Raw genomic sequence first — 21708 nt, forward strand, 5'->3', positions numbered from 1 at the left:
GCCGCGGTGAATTCTATGGCTAAACGATATCTACAGGGAAAAAAAGAAAAAGGTCAGTGTCATGTTATTTGCAGAACTGGGCTGGATATAATGTTAGAATTTTTTTATAGGGTGAACCTCCACTTTAAGAGCGAGTGGGAGCAAGTGCTTTGTGAATCCAGTGCTTGCCTCTGTGCGTTGCGCCGGCGTAGCGTAAAAGAGATACCCTACGGCGGGCGGCATAAATATGCGCCGATGTATGTGAATCCGGGCCTTTATTTACTTTTGGAGAGAGTGGAGAAGAGTTAAAAATTGTATCAAGTTCTTATTTCTGTCTTTGACTTCGTTAAGGAGTTTTTTCCTCATATCCTGTCCATGTGACTCCAGGACAAGAAACGGGAACAACGGTTGTCACCAAGACAGGAAGGCACAGGCAGCAAAAAAAAAAAAATCAGAAATTCACACCATTTCTCGCTCTACAAGAAATGTGTTTTTGTCCCCGTTAAAGAAATATCTCAACTGGGGACACAGACAAAAAATAAAAACTTGACAAATTGTCCCCACTCTAGGCTGGAGTTGGGCTTTAGCTTTGCAGTATCAGAACCAAAGATGTTCACAGTTCTCAACCCATAGCATCCAATCAGATTGCACGTTACAGGAGTCTTATCATCAGTAAAAGAACAATTCTGATTGGTTATTTTGGGTTGCTTCACTGTGCACAATATTCTTTGCCTTATTAATGTGAAAATCCAGCTAAAAACTTAGATTTTTCGTTACGGATAGAGTATGAAATGATACATACACCTAATGGAAAAGGGAAAAGTCCTGGAAGTCACACATCTCAGCAAAACATCATAAGAAGGTGTATGACCGCCTCAGTCCAGGCTCCAACCAGGCCACATCCCCAGCGTGTTTCACTCTGCCCACAGAGCTTAGTCATGGGGAACTCCGTAGGCAGAGTGAAACGCGTTGGGGGCATGACCTAATTGGAGCCTGGACTGAGGCTGTCATACACCTTGGGTTTTCCAAGAATTTTCCATTTTCCATAAAATGTCTAGAGTTGGGACGAGCTCTGTCCTTGTCTGCAGGCCAAGCGATTGCTACATAAAGCGGAGCTCCACCCAAAAATGGAGCTTCTGCTTTTCGGAACCCTCCCCCAACTCCGGAAACACATTTGGTACCTTTCAGGGGGGAGGGGATGCAGATACCTGTCTAAGACAGGTATTTGCACCCACTTCCGGGAATACGCCTCTACCCGCAGCCCCCATTGTCTCCTGGGAAACACACTGTTCCCAGGAGAGAGCGGGGACCAGTGATGGCGCGATGCGCTAATCGCGCATTCGCAGTAGGGAACCGGTCAGTGAAACCGCAACACTTGACTTCCCGATTCCCTAACGGAGGATGGCGGCGGGTGCAGCCGAGGGAGGAGCGATTGCTCGTCCTCGGCTGACGACATCGCGGGCGCGCTGGACAGGTAAGTGTCAATTTTTGTTAAAAGTCAGCAGCTGCAGTATTTGTAGCTGCTGGCTTTTTAAAAAAAAAAAAATTTTGGGCGGAACCTCCGCTATAAGAGGACCCAGGTGGAGCCTTAAGCAGCACCTATAAATTTCATTTGGGTCACAATGATATGTATACCTGCCAGGTGTTTACTGCTATTCAGGGCTCTGTTTGACCTCTAATGCCGCGTACACACGAGCGGATTTTCCGTCGGAAAAACCTAGGATGGTTTTTCCGACAGGATTCTGCTCGAGCTTGGCTTGCATACACACGGTCACACAAAAGTTCTCTGAACTTTCGTCCATCAAGAACTCGGTGGTGTACAACACTACGACGAGTCGAAAAAATTAAGTTCAATGCTTCCGAGCATGCTTCAAATTGTTTCCGAGCATGCGTCATAATTTTGCGCTTCGGAATTGCTACAGACGTTCGGTTTGAGAACCAGACGTTGGAAAATTTGAGAACCAGCTCTCAATCTTTTGTTGGCAGAAATGCCAACAGCTAAAGTCTGATGGAGCATACAGACGGTCGGAATTTCCATTCAAAAGCTCACATCGAACTTTTTTAAGCTGATCGTCTGTAGCAATTCCGACGCGCAAAATTCCGACGCACGCTCAAAAGCATTGAACTTATTTTTCCTCGGGTCGTCGTAGTGTTGTACGTCACCGCGTTGTTGACGGACGAAAGTTCAGAGAACTTTTGTGTGACCGTGTGTATGCAAGCCAAGCTTGAGCGGAATTCCGTCAGGAAAACCATCCAAGGTTTTTCCGACGAAAAATCCAATCGTGTGTACGCAGCATAACTTGCCGTGCCTGTGACAACAGTGTCACCAGAGAGGAAGTGAAGAATCTACAAGGACAAAGACCCTACTCACATTTCTAGTTGTGACTTTGAGCCCTGGTTCACACCAGTCCCGATTTCGGCCGCGATTTAAGAGACATCTGTGCGGGTTTCTGCACAGATGTCTATGTAAATCGCGGCCCTAAATCGCAAAAAGTAGTACAGGAACTACTTTTTGAAATCGGTGCAGCGCCGCAGATGCGGCGTCGCACCGATTAGGACAGTGTCATTGCCGGCAAATGCCGCCGATTTGAGATGCGATTTCACAAGTGAAATCGCATCTCAAATCGAAGCAAATCGTACCCAGTGTGAACCTGGGCTGAGTTGCAGGTGGAGATTTTCCCTCACTTCCTGTCTGGTAAATCTGTTGCCAAAAGGGCAGCAAGTGAAGAGAATGAAGGAAATCTTGAGCACTTGCTAGCAGTAAAACTCAAGAGGAGATCTAATCATTCCTCTCTATCCAAAACTAAAACCATTTTGGCTGGACGTACATTTTAAATGTTCCTATTAATATTGCTACAGAAGAACCTAACAAGATGGCAGTGGTAGTTTCTAACATAGACAAAGGCAGGTCCAAGAAAGCTTCTGGCAATGCATGGTAGACTTTATCGTTCTCCAAAACTAGCTGAGGGCCCTGAAGCTGCCAAACCTAGTCAAACAACATCGTAACCATTTTACAGAGCTAAACATGTGAAACTGGCAGTCCACAGAGGTTGTAAAAAGTCACTAGGCCTAAAAAAAAGGTACACCTAGCAGTCGATTAGTGCAAATACAAAGTGAACAAAACTTCTTTAAAGCTCAAACTTGCTTCCTACGTAGGTCCATGTAATGTCCTCTCATCCAGTCCCACAACCCAGCATGATGTTCATCTCGGTCACACCAGCTTCCATGATGTTCTGTGCTGTGGTCTTTCCATGCTGCTCCTTAAGATGGCGTCTTATGGCGGGCTTGTGGGCAAACCTGACGTCACAGTAGGAACAGCGGTATGGTCGCTCCCCGCTGTGGAGGTTAAGGTGGTCGTGGAGCGTTGATTTTTGCGTGAAGCATTTGCCGCATATGTTGCAGGTGTGAGATTTTACCCCTCTGTGCACATTCATGTGGCGGTTAAGGTTGCTGCTGTGGTTGAACTGTTTCCCGCAGCGTGGGCACATGAAGACAAAGTGCTGTGCCCGCATGTGGAACACAAGCTTCTCTACCCCTTGAAAGGTCTCCTCGCATTTGCAGCATCTTAAAGTTCGTTTGATTCCTATCCGGGAGTCTCCCAAGACCATCGACCCCAGTGATGCCAATCCACCCAATGCATTTCTTGGAGATCCATCAATCAAAACACTGCTTTGGCAGCCACCCATGCCCCCTTCTATAGTCTCTTCCTCATCTTCATGATAGCTACTTGGAATAATAAGTACCCCCTCTGCACTTTCCATTTCATCGCTATAGATTGCCTTCATAATACCACCTCGTTGGATAGCTCCATCTCCTGTTTCTCCACCTTCTACAGTAGAGTTGACCAAGGCTTCCTCTGACTGCGCTGTCAAGTTTTGCTCTTCTTTATCCCAAGACCTCTGTTCCCTTTCCCCTCCACCATCACTCGAAACAGATTCCAGTTTTACAATGCAGAGATTTGAGGTTGAATCGTCGTCTTCCTCCTCGTCGTCTTCTTCTTCCGCCATCATCAACATTTCCTCTTCACTGTCTTCTGCCGTCTTAACCTCCGATTTCAAAGATCTAGAATTATCAGCTGGACGACTTGGGCCCGTTGTTGTAGATGAAGCATTTCGAGCCGGTGTGCTCCTGTTCGTATTAATAGCATCCCTCAGGCCTATCTGAGGATCAATAAATTGACACAAGGCTTGGCGACACTTCTCTACCACATGTTCCATCTGCAGATAACTAGCGGTAGTTAAGTAATTGACGATTTCTCTGACAGGAAATTCCAGCAACCCAGTGTAACAAGAAAGTAGAAGATCTGACACCACTTTGGATCGGTGCATGATAGAAACAGGGAGCTCAGAGCCTGGGTTTAGGAGGAACTGATCTCTGAGGAATGGAGAACAAGCTGCCAACACCACTCGGTGGCCCCTAAATTTAAGGCTTTCAGTAAGGATAGTCACGTCACAAAAGCGTTCCTCTGAACGCAACTGGTTCATGCTTCGGAGAGTGGCTGCTTCATGGCCGGGTAGTTGGAAATGCAGAATGTCACCGGCAGATGTCATCTTTGATCAAGTCCTTTTAGCCAGCAAGGTGGGTTCAATAGCTCCTCAATTTCAGTGGATGACGTCGCAGTTTCTTTTTCTTTGGTGACTTAAAGCAACTTCGACTTGAGGGAAGAAGGCCAAAGATAGTCATGGAAACATAAGTATTTTGATAATTCATACATGAATCAACGTATCAATGCTCCATTGCGTTTGTTGGGGGTCATCTGAGATGTAACAATTTGTCCTGAATAGAAGAGAAAAATTATGAGGCATAAGTAAAAGAAACAGTTCAAAGCAGATTCAGAAAAAAATAAAAATAAATTAGAATTTGGATTGTATGCGCTATCTATAGCCTACATTACTCTACCATCCTCCATGTGCCCCTGATAAACGTTCTTCTTTTAACCACTTTCCGCCCAAGTTACGTCTATGGACGTCCTTGACTTTGTGCAGGGATATCTGAATGATGCCTGCGGCATCTCTAATAAATAAAAATAAAATATCCAAGACTACACAAACAGTTTGGGCTTTAGGTATATTGTAGTGGATTTAAACTTGGGTTGTCCCGATACCGATACTAGTATCGGGACTGATACCGAGCATTTGCGCGAGTACTTGTACTCGCGCAAATGCTCCCGATGCCTTTGCCGATACCTGGGATGGGAGAAGTCAGCGGGCGGAGTCAGCAAGCGAGGGGCGTAGCGGAGAGTCCTCAGGCTGGTAAGCTTGCAGCCGCATCATGATCCATCGGCGACCGGAGCCGTCACATTCGGTAAAGGAAGTGGCGCTCCGTGTTGCCGTTACACTGTCAGTGCTTGAAAATCTGCAACGCCCATCTTGGTAGACCCTGCACTCGGCCTTTAATAAAGCAGCAGCGGACATCTTGTTACACCCAGCCCATGTAGTTCGGGTTGGGTGTAACAAGATGTCCGCTGCTGCTTTATTGAGGCCGAGTGCAGGGTGTACCAAGGTGGGCGTCGCAGAGGCAGCATAGAAAAATAAATCCTCTCGTGCCTATAAGTGCTCGCCATCTGTCAGTGCCCGATATCCGTCAGTGCTCATTAGTGCTGCTTAATCAGTGCCATCTATCAGTGCCAGCCACCTGTCAGTGCCAGCCATCAGTGCCAGCCACCTGTCAGTGCCAGCCATCAGTGCCAGCCACCTGTCAGTGCCAGCCATCAGTGCCAGCCACCTGTCAGTGCCAGCCATCAGTGCCAGCCACCTGTCAGTGCCAGCCATCAGTGCCAGCCACCTGTCAGTGCCAGCCATCAGTGCCAGCCACCTGTCAGTGCCAGCCATCAGTGCCAGCCACCTGTCAGTGCCAGCCATCAGTGCCAGCCACCTGTCAGTGCCAGCCATCAGTGCCAGCCACCTGTCAGTGCCAGCCATCAGTGCCAGCCACCTGTCAGTGCCAGCCATCAGTGCCAGCCACCTGTCAGTGCCAGCCATCAGTGCCAGCCACCCGTCAGTGCCAGCCATCAGTGCCAGCCACCCGTCAGTGCCAGCCATCAGTGCCAGCCACCCGTCAGTGCCAGCCATCAGTGCCAGCCACCCGTCAGTGCCAGCCATCAGTGCCAGCCACCCGTCAGTGCCAGCCATCAGTGCCAGCCACCCGTCAGTGCCAGCCATCAGTGCCAGCCAGCCGTCAGTGCCAGCCATCAGTGCCAGCCAGCCGTCAGTGCCAGCCATCAGTGCCAGCCAGCCGTCAGTGCCAGCCATCAGTGCCCCCCGTCAGTGCCAGCCATCAGTGCCCCCCGTCAGTGCCAGCCATCAGTGCCCCCCGTCAGTGCCAGCCATCAGTGCCCCCCGTCAGTGCCAGCCATCAGTGCCCCCCGTCAGTGCCAGCCATCAGTACACTAGTGGGCACTACACTGACCACTAGTGTAATGTGTATCACACTGACCACTAATGTAAGGGGGCAGTACACTGACACCTAGTGTAATGGGTACCACACTGACCACTAGTGTAAGGGGACACTTCAGTGACCATCAATGTAAGGGGGGCGTTTACCACTGTAAGGGGGCACTACACTGGCAACTAGTGTAGGAGAGCACTATATGGACCACTAGTTTAGGTGGGCACTACACTAACCACAAGTTTTAGGGTGTACTACACTGACCACTAGTGTAAGGGGGCATTATTCTGACCACTAGTGTAATGGGCACTAGACTGACAACTGGTGTAAAGGGACACTACAGTATATGGACCACTAGTGCAAAGGGGGAAAACTACAGTAGCCACAAGTGTTAGGGGGTACTACACTGACCACTAATGTAAGAGGCACTACACTGACCACTAGTCTGAGGGAACACTACATTGACTATTATTATTATTTGTTTAATTTCATTATTATTACTGTAAATAATTGTGTCTTATGAATCAGGAGGTGTAGGAAAAATATTGTGCTGTGTGTCAGATACTTTAGGTACACCAGTGTTTCTCAATTCCAGTCCTCAGGCCCCCCCAACAGGTCAGGTTTTCAGGATTTCCATTATTTTGCACAGGTGATTTGATCAGTTTCACTGCCTTTGGCTGGGTTCACACTACTACACTACTTTCATCCTACTTTGCTCTGTGTTCAATGTTTCCCTATGAGAGCGTCTTGTAGCGTCCTACACAAGTCGGTCCGACTTTGAAAATGCTCCCTGTACTACTTTTGGTCCTACATTGATCCTACTTCAGGCCCATTGAATATCATTGAAGTCGGACCAAAGTAGTATCCTGTTCATGAAAGTAGGATGGATGTAGGACCAATGTAGGATAAATGTAGGACCAATGTAGCAGAGCAAAGTAGGATGAAAGTAGTGTAGTAGTGTGAACCCAGCCTTAGTAATCACCACAGCCTTTTCATCTGAGGGAAATCCTGAAAACCTGACCTGTTGGGGGGGGGGGCCTGAGGACTGGAATTGAGAAACACTGAGGTACACCAAGTTCTTTATTATAGCAAAAAGTAAAATATATTGTTTTGTTTTTTTCAAAATTGACGCTCTATTTTTGTTTTTAGCGCAAAAAATAAAAACCGCAGAGGTGATCAAATACCACTAAAAAAAAGCTCTATTTTTGGGAAAAAAAGGACGTCACACGTATATGTAATTTATTGATTAGGTAACATATATTTTAAAGGGGCAGTAAAACCCAAAGTTTTCTCGGCAGACTTGGACAGTCCGGATCCTTTGCGATCTCCATTAATGGGACGCAGATTCAGAAACAAACCTTTATACAGGTAAGGAGATCTTTATAGTTTGATGCTAACATTAATTGAACCTTATAATAATTTCTCCGACTTCACTACAGTCTTACTTACGAGGAAACCGACCCATCCTTAGTAGAGGTTACGTGGGCGGCTATGCTACGAATAGCGGAGTGGGGTCATCAGTGGCCAGCTGGGAAGTAGTTAAGAACGTAGCATGGCCTCAGCATGGCTCCTTGCACTAGAAAGGGTCACCAGGCTGAACCTGAACCCTACAGAAAGTTTTCATTTGTGACACCCCCCCGACCCGTCTTCTACGGCCCCCTCCTCTCTGCCCCAGTCACCCCACTCTCTAGTTCCCCCTTTTCATTTAAAGGCACATTACCTCCCCACACGCAGGTCCATCCAGTCCTTTCTCCTCCCCTTCCTGTTCCTATCCCTTTCCTCTCTCATACCACCCTCCTGTCCTTGCATGCTGGATTTAAAGGGGCACTGCACCCTCCTGGGGAAGCTTTTCATTGTACAAGCCTAGACGTTAACCCTTCCACCGCCATTGTGTTATGTGTCCCAAGCATCGGAGGGGGGCAGTGTGTCACGGAGGACAAGCCTGGTAGCCAGTCTGCTATTCAAATGCAAACTAAGCACAGCAAAGATTGTAATGCTGATTACTAGAGCTAAGGCTCGGTTCACACGTTTTTTTCCCCTGCTTTTTGCAGAAACGCAGGACATGCTTTTTAACATGGGTTCCTATGGAACATGTTAACATCAATCCGATTTTTGTGCCTCTGCGTTTTTGGGGTCAGAGACTTTTTTAAAAGCAAAACGCCGTTGTTAGGGCAGCAGATATAAAAAATAACTGGGACTATGGTAGCTAACGGAGGGCGGTCCGCTTTGGGACAAAAGTGGTAAAGTGGTCTCAATGGCGGATTCACTGCAAGATCACTTTTATCGGTGCGAGTTTGCCGCGATTTGCGTTTTTTTTTTTTTTTTAACCTGTTTATAGCTGGTTGTTAAAGGAAATGTAAAAAATAAAAATTGCTGGCTAAAAAAAATATAAATAATAACACGTGTCGAAAAACGCAGCAGGCACCGCAAAAACGCTCAAAAGCAACATGCATAGGTGTGAATCGAACCTAACCACTTGCTGACCAACGCATACGTTTTTACGACAACAGAATGGCAGGGCTGCGCAAATGGGTGTATATATACGTCCCCTTTACTTTGCCGCTGTGTGGTCGTGCACGCGCCACCGGCGGCACACTCGCGACCCTGTCGCGAGCTCCGTGACTCGATCGGGTCACAGAGCTGAAGAACGGGGAGATGTCAGTGTAAACACAACGGCCCGGATTCAGAAAGATGAGCGCATCTTTCTGCGAGCGTAACGTATCTTAGATACGTTACGCCGCTGTAACTTTGGGCGCAAGTTCTGTATGCAGAAAAAACTTGTGCCCTTAGTTATGGCAGCGTAACGTATGTGTGGCGGCGTAAGCCCGCCTAATTCAAATGGGGATGTTGTGGGCGTGTATTATTTAAATTTAGGATGACCCTGCGTTTTTTAAGTTTTTTTGAACGGCGCATGCACCGTTCGTGAAATATCCCAGTGTGCATTGCTCCAAAGTACGCCGCAAGGACGTATTGGATTCGACGTGAACGTCGTCCAGCCCTATTCGCGAACGACTTACGCAAACGACGTAAAAATTTCAAAACTCGGCACGGGAACGACGTCCATACTTAACATTAGCTACGCCTCATATAGCAGGGGTAACTATACGCCGAAAAAAGCCTAACGTAAACAACGTAAAAAAATGCGCCGGCGGAACGTACGTTTCTGAATCGGCGTAAATACCTAATTAGCAAATTCCTCGCGTAACTATACGGAAGCGCCACCTAGAGGCCAGCGTGATTATGCAGCCTAAGGTACGACGGTGTAAGACACTTACACCAGTCGGATCTTAGGGATATCTTTGCGTAACTGATTCTCTGAATCAGGCGCATAGATACGACGGCCAGATTCAGAGATATGACGGCCCGCACTCAGAGATACAACGGCGTATCAGGAGATACGCCGTCGTATCTTGTATCTGAATCTGGCCCAACATCTCCCTGTTGTTCCTAGTGACAGGTCACTGATCGTCTGCTCCCTCTCATAGGGAACAGCGATCAGTGACATGTCACTTGTAGCCACGCTCCCCTAATTGTTAGAATCACTCCTTAGGACACACTTAACCCCTTCAGCGGCCCCTACAGGTTAACCCCTTCACTGCCAGTGTAATGATTACAATAATCAGTGCATTTTTATAGCACTGATCGCTGTATAAATGACAATGGTCCCAAAATGGTGTCAAAAGTGTCCGATGTGTCTGCCATAATGTCGCAGTCACGATAAAAATCGCTGATCGCCGCCATTACTAGTAAAAAAAAAAAATATTAATAAAAATGTCATAAAACTATCCCCTATTTTGTAGACGCTATAACTTTTGTGTTATTACTTTTTAATTCTAAAAAGTGTATTTTTTTCCAAATAAATTGCGTTTGTAAGAATACTGTGTGACAAAGTATTGTCAAAAATAGGCTTGGTCCTTAAGTGGTTAATCGGCCCAACAACAAATTGGCCAAATAAAAAGAATCAAAATTGCATCAAAAACACATGTCCGAAAAGGCGATATGCGTTTGGGGTTTATATGCTTTTTTTTTTATTTGGCCAATTTGCTGTTGGGCAGAATAAATAATGCAAAAAGCATCAAAAACACGCTAAATATGCACTACATGCTTTTCTGCAGCTTCTCCATTAAAATGTATTAAACCAAAAAAGCAAAAAAAGCTTTGCGACGAAAAAAGTCCCTAACCCTTTCCAAAAATGCAGAGGCACAAAAATGCATTGATGTGAACGTGTCCCATAGGAACCCATGTTAAAAATAATGTCCTGCATTTTGGCAAAAAGCATGAAAAAATGCATTGGTGTCTGTGAATGGGGCCCTTGGGCATCAAATGTTTTTGACACATTTTTGATGCGTTTTCAATGCTTTTATTCTTTTTTGTTGTTGTTGGGCAGATAAAATAATGCAAAATGCATCAAAAACGTGCTAAAAATGCACTACATGCTTCTCAATTGAAGTCTATTAAACCAAAAAAGCAGCCGCGATTTGCATTTAAAAAAGTGCCTGATGCGTCCAGAAACGCAGAGGCACAAAAATGCAAATGAAAAGTGCCCATGTTCCATAGGAACCCATGTTAACCACTTGCTTACTGGCCCATAGTCCTGTTTTTAAAGATGGATATCTCGGGAATGGCAGCAGCTGCTGCCACAACCGAGGTATCCATCTTTAGTGCCAACGGTCCTGTAAACGATAACGGCGGTCTCCGCGGCGGATTCGCCGCGAGATCGCCGTTATCGGTGGCGGGAGAGGGGCCCCCCCCCTCCCGCCGCTCTCCCGCGCCCTCCGCCGCTTACCGTAGCCGTCGGTAGCGCGGAGGCGATCGGGACTGTTCGGCTGTTGACTGGGGTTGCGAGTGAGGGAAAAATCTCCTTCACCCGTCCCCATAGCTCTGCTGGGCGTAAGTGACGTCAAAACGTCACTCCCGCCCAGCGTCTTAAAGCAACGTTTTTTTTTTTTGTCATTTGAAAAAATGACAGTTTCAAATATTTTTTTTTTTTCTTGCATTTTAGTCTAAATATTAGATCTGAGGTCTTTTTGACCCCAGATCTCATATTTAAGAGGATCTGTCATGCTTTTTTCTATTACAAGGGATGTTTACATTCCTTGTAATAGGAATAAAAGTGATAATTTTTTTTTTTTATTTCAGTGTAAAAAAATGAAACAAAATAAAAATAAATAAGAAAACAAAAAAAAAATTTTTTTAAAACGCCCTGTCCCGACGAGCTCGCGCACAGAAGCGAACGCATACGCGAGTAGCGCCCGCATATGAAAACGGTGTTCAAACCACACAAGTAAGGTATCCCCGCGATCGTTAGAGCGAGAGCAATAATTCTAGCCCTAGACCTACTCTGTCACTCAAAAAATGCAACCTGTAGAATTTTTTAAACGTCGCCTATCGAGATTTTTAAGGGTAAAAGTTTGACGCCATGCCACGAGCGGGCGCAATTTTTAAGCATGACATGTTGGGTATCATTTTACTCGGCGTAACATTATCTTTCACAATATATAAAAAAATTGGGCAAAATTTATTGTTGTCTTATTTTTTAATTCAAAAAAAGTTTTTTTTTTTTCAAAAAAAGTGCGCTTGTAAGACCGTTGCGCAAATACGGTGTGACAAAAAGTATTGCAATGACTGCCATTTTATTCTCTAGGGTGTTAGAAAAAAATATATATATAATGTTTGGGGGTTTTAAGTAATTTTCTAGCAAATCAAATGTTTTAGTCTTGTAAACACTGAATCTGAAAAACAGGCTCGGTAATCAAGTGGTTAAAATTTCTGCAAAAAGCAAAAGGCTGCATTCACATCTCAGCGTTTTGAATCGCTGGCAGATTTGCCACGATTCTGCCCGCAATTTCAAAGTGCAGAGGTGTGAATGACAACTTGCAGAAAGCACATTTGAGATGCCGTTCATTTGAATGGCACCGAAAATCGGGGGTTCGGTTCTGCCGCGATAAATCAAGCTGCAATCGCAGCAACCCGCATTGCATAAGGTATGTCGCCCAAAAGTAGCTCCTGAACTTTTTATGGGGCGTCAAGCTTCACGTGATTCGATTTATCGCACGACAGTCACGGCAGCACCACGATTTTAGGTGCCATTCAAATGAATAGCATCTCAAATGTGCTTTCTGCGATTTGTCATTCACACTTCGGCGCTTTGACATCGCAGGCAGAATCACAAAACATCCACCTGAGATTCAAAATCCTGAGGTGTAAATGCGCTTCAGTTCCGGAAAACGTACCCGCCCTTCATGACCAGGCTATTTTTGTATGTACAGTATACGGTCGGCAAGCGGTAAAAAAAAAAAACGCACTACATGCTTTTCTGCACCTTCTCCAATGAAGTCTATTGAACCAAAAAAGCAGCGTTTTGTGTTTAACCACTTAAGGACCCCTTCACGCCGATATACGTCGGCAGAATGGCACGGCTGGGCACATCAAAGTACCTGTACGTTGCCCTTTAAGCCCAGCCGTGGGGTCGCGTGCCGCGGGCGCGTGCACACGACCTGGTCCGAAGCTCCGTGACCACAGGACTCGCGGACACGATCGCCGCTGGAGTCCCGCGATCGGTCCCCGGAGCTGAAGAACGGGGAGAGCTGTGTGTAAACACAGCATCCCCGTTCTTCACTGTGGCGCCGTCATCGATCGTGTGTTCCCTTATATAGGGAATCACAATCAATGATGTCACACCTACAGCCACACCCCCTACAGTTAGAAACACAGATGAGGTCATACATAACCCCATCAGTGCCCCCTTGTGGTTAACTCCCAAACTGCAATTGTCATTTTCACAGTAAACAATGCATTTTAAATGCATTTTTTGCTGTGAAAATGACAATGGTCCCAAAAATGTGTCAAAATTGTCCGAAGTGTCCGCCATAATGTCGCAGTCGCGAAAAAAATTGCTGATTGCCGCCATTAGTAGTAAAAAAAAAAAAAAAAAAAAAAAAAAAAAAAAAAATGCACATTTTTTTTTTTTCATATATATATTTTTGGGGGATATTTATTATGGCAAAAAGTAAAAAATTGATTTTTTTTTTCAAAATTGTCGCTCTATTTTTGTTAATAGAGCAAAAAATAAAAACCGCAGAGGTGATCAAATACCACCAAAAGAAAGCTCTATTTGTGGGAAAAAAGGACGCCAATTTTGTTTGGGAGCCACGTCGCACGACCGCGCAATTGTCATTAAAAGCGACGCAGTGCCGAATCGCAAAAACTGGCCGGGTCCTTTAGCTGCCTAAAGGTCCGGGTCTTAAGTGGTTAAAAAAAAAAAATCGCTGACCCTTTCCAAAAACGCACAGACCCAAAAATGTATTGATGCGAGCGTGTTCCTTTAGAACAAGTTCACATGAATGCCTTTTTTTTAAAGGGTCAGGGCCATTTTTTTTAGCAATGCTTTTTTGGTTCAATAGACTTCAATGGATAAGCTGCAGAAAAACATGTAGTGCGTTTTTAACACGATTTGTGTTTTGCATATTTCAATCTGCCCAACAACAAATTTGCATTAAAAAAAAAAAAAAAAACATAAATAACGCAAAACGCTAATTGTGGCAAATTCGCAGTAGGACCAGTCTACATAACATGCAGTCCAGTGTGTTTTTTTCTGCATAAAAAAATGCATGGAAAGTAGGTTATATTTCTTCTGACGACTTTTGAGTCGCCAGAAGAAAGCCATTGCTACACAAATGCCACAAACAAAGTATCCCGCTTACAATACGCCAACTAGCACAGAGACAAGCCTCAAACCTTCTGGCACAAAGTCATTTGGGGTGATGAGACCAATATTTTGCTCCACTGCTGCGTTCCAGGTGACAGTTGCGACGTTGTGATGTCACGTTTGCAGCGTGGCTCTGTGCCCAGCTTGGTGTCTTGTTTTTAATTTTTCTTCTTTTGGTGGACTTATTAGCACATTCACTCATATTCATTTTTTTTTATTGTTTTGTATATATCTGTGTAGCGCTCACCCCCGAAGGGGGCCGCTGTTTAGTTTGGGATCGGCCTATTTAAGTTACCTTCTTGACTTGGGGTGATAGCTGTGAGTGTGAATAAAGAGAAAGTGTCCAGACGTCAATTTGAGTTTTCAATGCTTTATTCCAAGGCCCAACATGGCCAACATCAACATGACACACGATAGAGAAAAGTTGATGAGCGTAGAGAAACTTTAGTATCAGGCCTTGGATATGAAAGAGAGCAAGCCTGCTCTCAGCAATAATGTAACCCAATTCGTCGCCACCACAATCAGGGTGGGTAAAGTGCCCCCGGACAGGCGTCTATCACAGGCCTGGCAGCCGGAGCGCCACTTAAGGATTCACTGGGAGGAACAGGCCTCTGCCACAGGCTTGACAATTTGAGATTTGTGAAATTAGATTGAGCGAATCCTCCCAGTCAGTTCAGATAGTGTCACCCACTGACAGCTCAGCATACCTATCATACGGTGTGGTGACTGGATCCCCGATGGTTCATCGAGGCCTCCTGGACAACCTCTGGTTCTAGGTTCTCCCGAGCCAATCCCCCATCGTACAGCTCCCGGCTTAGGATCCTCTCAGCAGAAGGTTGGGACCCAGCCAGTCGCTGGGGCCCCTCTCTAGGTTGGGATGAGATTCCGTATGGTGCATGACCTCAGTAAAGCAGGCCACGGTGGCGGGGCCCATGGATGCGCGCACCCTGAAGGTGGATGCCGCACCTGGAACTCGGGCCCCGCACAGAACAGAACAGCCCAAAGGCGGTTGCACCGATATATATCCCCTCCCAGCATGCCCTGCCCAACGAGGGAAGCATTCCTCTGATTGGCTGCTGGGAAAAGGTGGGTCTGTCAGAAACCCTCTAGCGCCAGCTGCCGCCTGGGGCGTGATAACGCACCCCCGGAGCGCAGACTGACCCACAGGACAAATTCTGAAAATTGGCAACAGCCTAAATTTCCATAAACTGTGAATGGGAGTAAACTAATCCTCCCATTCCCCACTAACTTCAGCGTAGCGCCCGTACTGAAAAGTAAGGGGGCGCTACATCTGTTTCACTGTTTCACATCCAGTGACTATATGTACCTAGTGAGACACTGAGGTCTCTCCACAATCATTAGCGCTACATTTATATTTATCACTTTTGCAATTTTTGTCACATTGTTGTGTAGCAGCATATATTTTTTTGTTTTCTTTTTTTAGACAAGCGCAATATTTATTTCCTTTTAATAGGTGCTGGAACTCAACCACGGCCCCCCAAAACCCCTCCACCCACACACACCCTCCAAATCACATGAAATAGTGGGTGTGGTCAGTCAAATTTCACGAACAGTATGAGAGTCTTAAAGAGGCATTGAATGCCAGGATTGCATTACATACAGAGTGCAGAGCTGTCACTTGTAAACACAGAAACTGGACTTCTGTGTTTACAAGTGATTGTGTTGAGCAGCCCCCCCCCCCAAGGGTCTAAGCCAGAGGTGGTGGAACTGAGTTCCACCAAGTTCCCCCCGATAAAAAGCCCTGGGTAAAATACACATTTTGAGAAGGTTACATCTTCTCAACCATGAATGCAAGCCCCAATGCCAACTCTCTAACCAATCGCGGGCTCTGGTCAGGAGAGGGGGGAAATTGAGTTTAAAGACATGGGACACGGAAAGGACACCGACAGGTTGGAGAGGGAAAATCAGCAAGTCATAGCCGATACTTTATGTTATGTGTCGCTGACTTTAACCACTTGAGATCCGCGCTATAGACAAAAGACGTCCACAGCGCGGCTCTCAAGTGCCGAGTGGACGTCTTTTTCTGTGCATTACCCGCGCGCGCTCCCCAGCGGTAAACACTGTGCCGGCGCATCGCTGGGAAGCCGATGCGTGTACCTGGCGGCCGCGATGTCCGCCGGGTACACGCGATCGGCGGTGACAGCAGGGACGTGGAGCTCTGTGTGTAAACACAGAGCTCCACGTCCTGTCAGGGAGAGAGGAGACCGATCTGTGTCTCTTGTACATAGGGACACAGCATCGGTCAACTCCCCCAGTCAGTCCCCTCCCCCCACACAGTTAGAACACACCCAGGGAATACATTTAACCCCTTCCTCACCCCCTAGTGTTAACCCCTTCCCTGCCAGTCACATTTATACAGTAATTAGTGCATTTTTATAGCACTGATCTCTGTATAAATTTGAATGGTCCCAAATTTGTGTCAAAAATGTCCAATATGTCCGTTGCAATATCGCAGGCCTGACAAAAAAAAAAAAAAAAAAAAAAAAAAAAAATAAAAAAAAATCGCAGATCGCCGCCATTACTAGTAAAAAATAAAAAAATAAATCATAAATCTATCCCCTATTTTGTAGGTGCTATAACTTTTGTGCAAACCGATCAAATTCGCTTTTTGCAATTTTTTTTTAACAAAAATATGTAGAAGAATACGTATCGGCCTAAACCGAGGAAAAAAATATTAAAAAAATAAAATAAAATAGGGATATTAAAATAACAAAAAGTAAAAAATTGTGTTTTTTTCCAAATTTTCTGTCTTTTTTTGTTTATAGCGAAAAAAATAAAAATCGCAGAGATGATCAAATACCACCAAAAGAAAGCTCTATTTGTGGGAAAAAAATTATAAAAATATAATTTGGGTACAGTGTTGTATGACCGCGCAATTGTCATTCAAAATGCGTCAGCGCTGAAAGCTGAAAATTGGTCTGGGTACGAAGGGGGTTTAAGTGCCCAGTAATAAAGTAGTTAACACCAGTGATGTCCGGGTTTAGATAAATTGTACAGATGAAGGGCTCAAGAGAGAGAGAGAGAGCAAAAAGTAGCAGGGATACGGGACACCCCAGTCTAGTCCCATTGGTTATACAGAAAGGGTCCAATAGAATCCCCTTGGCTTTAAATTCCCCTTTCATGCCCATTCTGATGCTCGGTTTGAACTTCAGCCATGCTGTCCACGGGCCTTTCTATCTGTTTCAGAGGCTCTCCAGCGCCCCCCCCCCACCTCTGGCTGCATGCGGTATTGCATGCCATTGAAGTCAATGTGGAACAAATTATTTTAGTTTCCATCGACTTCAATGGGGAAACTCGCTTTGATATGCAAGTACTTTGGATTACGAGCATTCTCCTGGAACTGATTATGCTCGTAATCCTAGATTCTACCGGCGCCGAATAGAGCCGAGCCGACCCGAGCTTCCTTCGGGAAGTCGTGACGCGCTGTGTGCGCTGTCATTTAGCATGTCAATCAATTGGCATGACAATAGGAACGCCCACTCCGCGGGATTCCCTACCCGGAAGCCGCGGTGAATTCCACGGCTAAACGATATCTACGGCAAATAAAAAAAAAGGTCAGTGTCATTTTATATGCAGGACTGGGCTGGATGTATTGTTAGAAATGTTTTATAGGGTGAACCTTCACTTTAAGTTGAATCTGTTTGTAAATCGGAACAGGTAAATTTTTTAAGTGTAGCTCCAGCCAAAAAATCTATTTTTAAGCTTTTTGGATAGCATAAGGAAGGGTTATCACCCCTATAACATTTGTTTTACTGTCTGTGCCCCTGTTCAGAAGATTTCACCTCACTTTCTGTCCCTATGACAATTGGATTTAGAAAATTTGGGGTTATTAGGGAAACAAGGATTGGTGATAAAGCATCAGTGGAGACACCTTTTTCCCATATTAACTCTTATGCCGCGTACACACAACCGTTTTTTTTGTCGGAATAAACTCAGATGGGTTTTTCCGACGGAATTCCACTCAAGCTGTCTTGCATACACGCGGACACACCAAATTCCCACCGTCAAAAACGCGGTGATGTACAACACTACGACGAGCCTATAAAAATTAAGTTCAATGCTTCCAAGCATGCGTCAAATTGTTCCAAGCATGCATGTTTTTTTCTTCGTCGGAATTCCATACAGACGAAAAAAAGAGAACGGCCCAGATTCTCAAAGGACTTACGACGGTGTAGCGCCATGTACGCCGCCATAAGTCCGAATGAGAGCCGTCGTATCTATGCGGCTGATTCTTAAAATCAGTTACGCATAATTTCGGATAAGATACGAGAGGCGTAAGTCTCTTGAACCGTCGTATCTTAGTTGCATATTTACGATGGCCGCTAGGTGGCGCTTCCGTAGATTTCTGTGTCGAATATGCTAATGAGCTAGATACGCCGATTCACGAACGTACGTGCGCCCAGCGTAGCAAGATACGTCATTTACGTAAGACATACACCGGCGTAAAGTTACCCCTCATAAAGCAGGGGTAAGTCATGTTAGGTATGGACGTCGGAAACGTCAAAACAGCGTCGTGTTTTACGTCGTTTGCGTAAGTCGTCCGTGAATGGGGCTGGACGTAAGTTACGTTCACGTGAACTAGGCATTGAGCGGGCGTAATTTAATTTGAAAATTGGATGTAATACTGAGCATGCGCGCACATGCGCCGTTTGTTAAAAACGTCAATCACGTCGGGTCACGATACATTAACATAAAACACGCCCACACTAGCCTACTTTGAATTACGCGGGCTTACGCCGGCACAGTTACACTACGCCGCCGTAACTTTGGCCGCAAGTTCTTTGAGAATACGGGACCTGCCTCACTAAGTTACGGCGGCGTAGTGTATCCGAGATACGCTACGCCCGCCTATAGATAGGTGCTTTTTTGAGAATCTGGCCCAACATGTTCGCCAGAATTTCCGACGGAAAAAGTCCGATGGGGCATACACATGGTCAAAATATCCGATGAAAAAATTCTGTCTGACTTTTTTCATTGGAAATTCCGATCGTGTCTATGCGGCATAACAGGAGAGAATTTCCCCTCCTAGGGGTAGATTTCCTCTCACTTCCTGTTGTCTCCCTCTGTTTGTAAGTAGGAGTCGTTTGTAAGTCGGATGTTTGTAAGTAGGGGACCGCCTGTAAATAATTCTATTCTCCACAACCCACCCAATGCGGAAATATTGGTTTCCAGGCACAAAAATACCAGAATCCATTCCCCAAATTCTGGAACTCAGGGGTGATGGGAGTTATGATATAATGCAATGTTATTAGAAGGCTTCATCTATTCTAGGCTACAAGTTCACATCCACCTTAAGTCTTCTCCATACAGGAATACAGTTACCTATTGTAGAGGCATGAGCCATTCTGGGCCTCATCTTTCTTCAGTAGCATTGTTTTGTAGAGTTAATATTTGTTTGGCAGGAAAGTGGGCCCCTTGTTTGTTAGGGACACGTACGACACGTACACACCTAGTGCCTAGTGGAAGGGAAACATAATACCCTATAGTGGTAAATACATGTTTAGGTCAACATTGCTCCAGGCTAATAGTAAATCTGCAATAATCCAAGTCAAGTGTAACAAAGATTGTACACTTCGACTTCCTACCAATTATGGAGCATCATTAAAATACACAATTGTCAGCGTAGTTCAGTAAGCTTAGACCAATGTAACTATGTACCGTATTTATCGGCGTATACCGCGCACTATTTTGCCCTGAAAATCAGTGCAAAATCGTGGGTGCGCGATATACGCCGATACCCGCTTTCCCGCCACGAGTTTGAATACTGCGCCGGCATATACCGAGCGCAGTACACTCGTGAATCTTCGGGCAGTCTCGGCGCCTCTCGCACTGACGTCCTGTACGTACAGGACGTCAGCGCGACAGTTTACCGAGCCTGCCCGAAGATTCACAAGTGTACTGCGCTCGGTATATGCCGGCGCAGTATTCAAACTCGTGGCGGGAAGGACGCGAGGACGCCGGACCCGCCGAAGAGGACACTGGACCCGTCGAAGAGGACACCGGACCCGCTGAAGAGGACAACCGAAGCCGCAGAAGGATGCCGGACCCGACGAGGCCGCCGATGAACGCCGCGCAAGACACCAAAACTGTAAGTACAAAAAAAACGTTTTTTCCACAGGATTGGGGGCCACTTTAGGGGTGCGCGGTATACGCGGGAGCGCGTTATACCGCGATAAATACGGTATATGTAGCATTACTCCAGCAAGGGTTGCAGATTATCGGGTTCCTTACTCCTGCACAGCCAGGCAACAAACATTTTGTATACTTTCTCCAGACAGGGAATTAACTTGGTTGGAATAAGGAATTATGGGATGTCCAACTGGATAGCAACAAAACCAGGGACAACTTCCTATGTGCAACTCTAGATTGGTCTCCTTCCAGACCACTGACAGTCTCTGTTATTTGAAAGATGCAAAAGCCCCCTAAGGGCCAGTTCACACCAGACGCAGTTCCGTAAAGTTTTGTGTGCATTTTTCTGCACTAAAAATGCATGCACAGAGTTTTCCATGTATTCCGTTGGCTCTAGTTCAAACCATGCAGTGAGTTTGTGGTGCAAAAACTGACCGGAAACTGACTGCATGGTGTGAAGTAGAGCCATTGGAATACATGGAAAACACTGTGCATGCATTTTGTGCAGAAAAAATGCACACAGAATGGAACGGAACTGCGTCTGGTGTGAACTGGCCCTAAATCAAACTGTGCAGCTCTGATTACCCTTGCTATAGGTGTAATTAAATTACATACCTGATGAAGCCTGAATAAAATACTCCCCGAACGTTGCTAATTACTCCCAGAGTGTTGCTAAGTGAGGCCTGGTTGCATCTGCTCACCTCCACCATCACAGGAGTGAGCTTTTTCTCTGATTCAAACCCCCCTCACACAACTCATTCTCTCCCATAATGCAGTAGCTCAGAGCTCAGCATTTGAGAGCTTATTTGGAGGTGAGCAGTGACTAGGCCTCAATTAGCAATGTCCTGGGAGTATTCTAGTCAGATTTCATAAGGTATGCCACACCTATAGCAAGGGCTTTATTCAACTTTAGTCAGAGATGCACAGTTTGTTTTTATATACAGATGCCCCTTATCTGCATAGGCAGTTTTGTGGTAAAGGAGAACTATCACTTTAAAGCGGTTGTAAACCGCATAAACTTTTTTTTTTCCCCCAAACCTGCAATGCAAAAGGCATAATAGGCTAGTATGCACCGCATACTAGCCTATTATGAAATACTTACCTCGGAACGAGGTGTGTACCACTTACCTGGTCCACGCCGAGCAGGATGTCATCTTGCTCCGGCGTGTCTTCCGGGTATCGCCGCTCCAGCGCTGTGATTGGCTGGAGCGGCGATGACATCACTCCCGCGCGTGCGCGCGGGAGATTTAAAAGCGGCAGGGTCCGGCGGATGCCGGTCCTTCAGCCGTGGATTCCCCCCTGCGCATGCGCCGCCCGCATTGCGGGGGGAATATCTCCTAAACCGTGCAGGTTTAGGAGATATTCTCCTTACCTACAGGTAAGCCTTATTATAGGCTTACCTGTAGATAAAAGTCCAAATAGTGGGTTTACAACCACTTTAAGGATTAAAAACTTTCAGTTCCTTTGGAAAGTAACACAAAGGG

General features: G+C 45.8%; 1 protein-coding gene across 2 annotated transcripts; it reads right to left on the reverse strand.

Annotated features, from left to right (window-relative positions):
• Positions 1-2902: 2902 nt before the first annotated feature.
• ZBTB12 (zinc finger and BTB domain containing 12) lies at positions 2903-20993 on the reverse strand. 2 transcript variants are annotated; one of them, XM_040323073.1, is made up of 2 exons: positions 20840-20993; positions 2903-4755 (listed from the first exon to the last, which is right to left on the reverse strand). In XM_040323073.1, exon 2 carries the CDS (start codon positions 4527-4529, stop codon positions 3153-3155), a length of 1377 nt encoding a protein of 458 aa, XP_040179007.1. In that variant the 5' UTR covers positions 4530-4755; positions 20840-20993; the 3' UTR covers positions 2903-3152. The 2 variants fall into 2 exon arrangements, with proteins under 2 accessions (XP_040179007.1, XP_040179006.1); XM_040323072.1 differs by lacking the exon at positions 20840-20993 and adding an exon at positions 8087-8192.
• Between the last annotated feature and the right edge of the window lie 715 nt (positions 20994-21708).

Source organism: Rana temporaria, chromosome 9, assembly GCF_905171775.1.
Source record: "Rana temporaria chromosome 9, aRanTem1.1, whole genome shotgun sequence".
NCBI classification, from domain to species: Eukaryota; Metazoa; Chordata; class Amphibia; order Anura; family Ranidae; genus Rana; species Rana temporaria.

Coding starts and splice junctions, on each gene's coding strand:
- ZBTB12 (XM_040323073.1), bottom strand. CDS start 4,529: ATGACATCTGCCGGTGACATTCTGCATTTCCAACTACCCGGCCATGAA.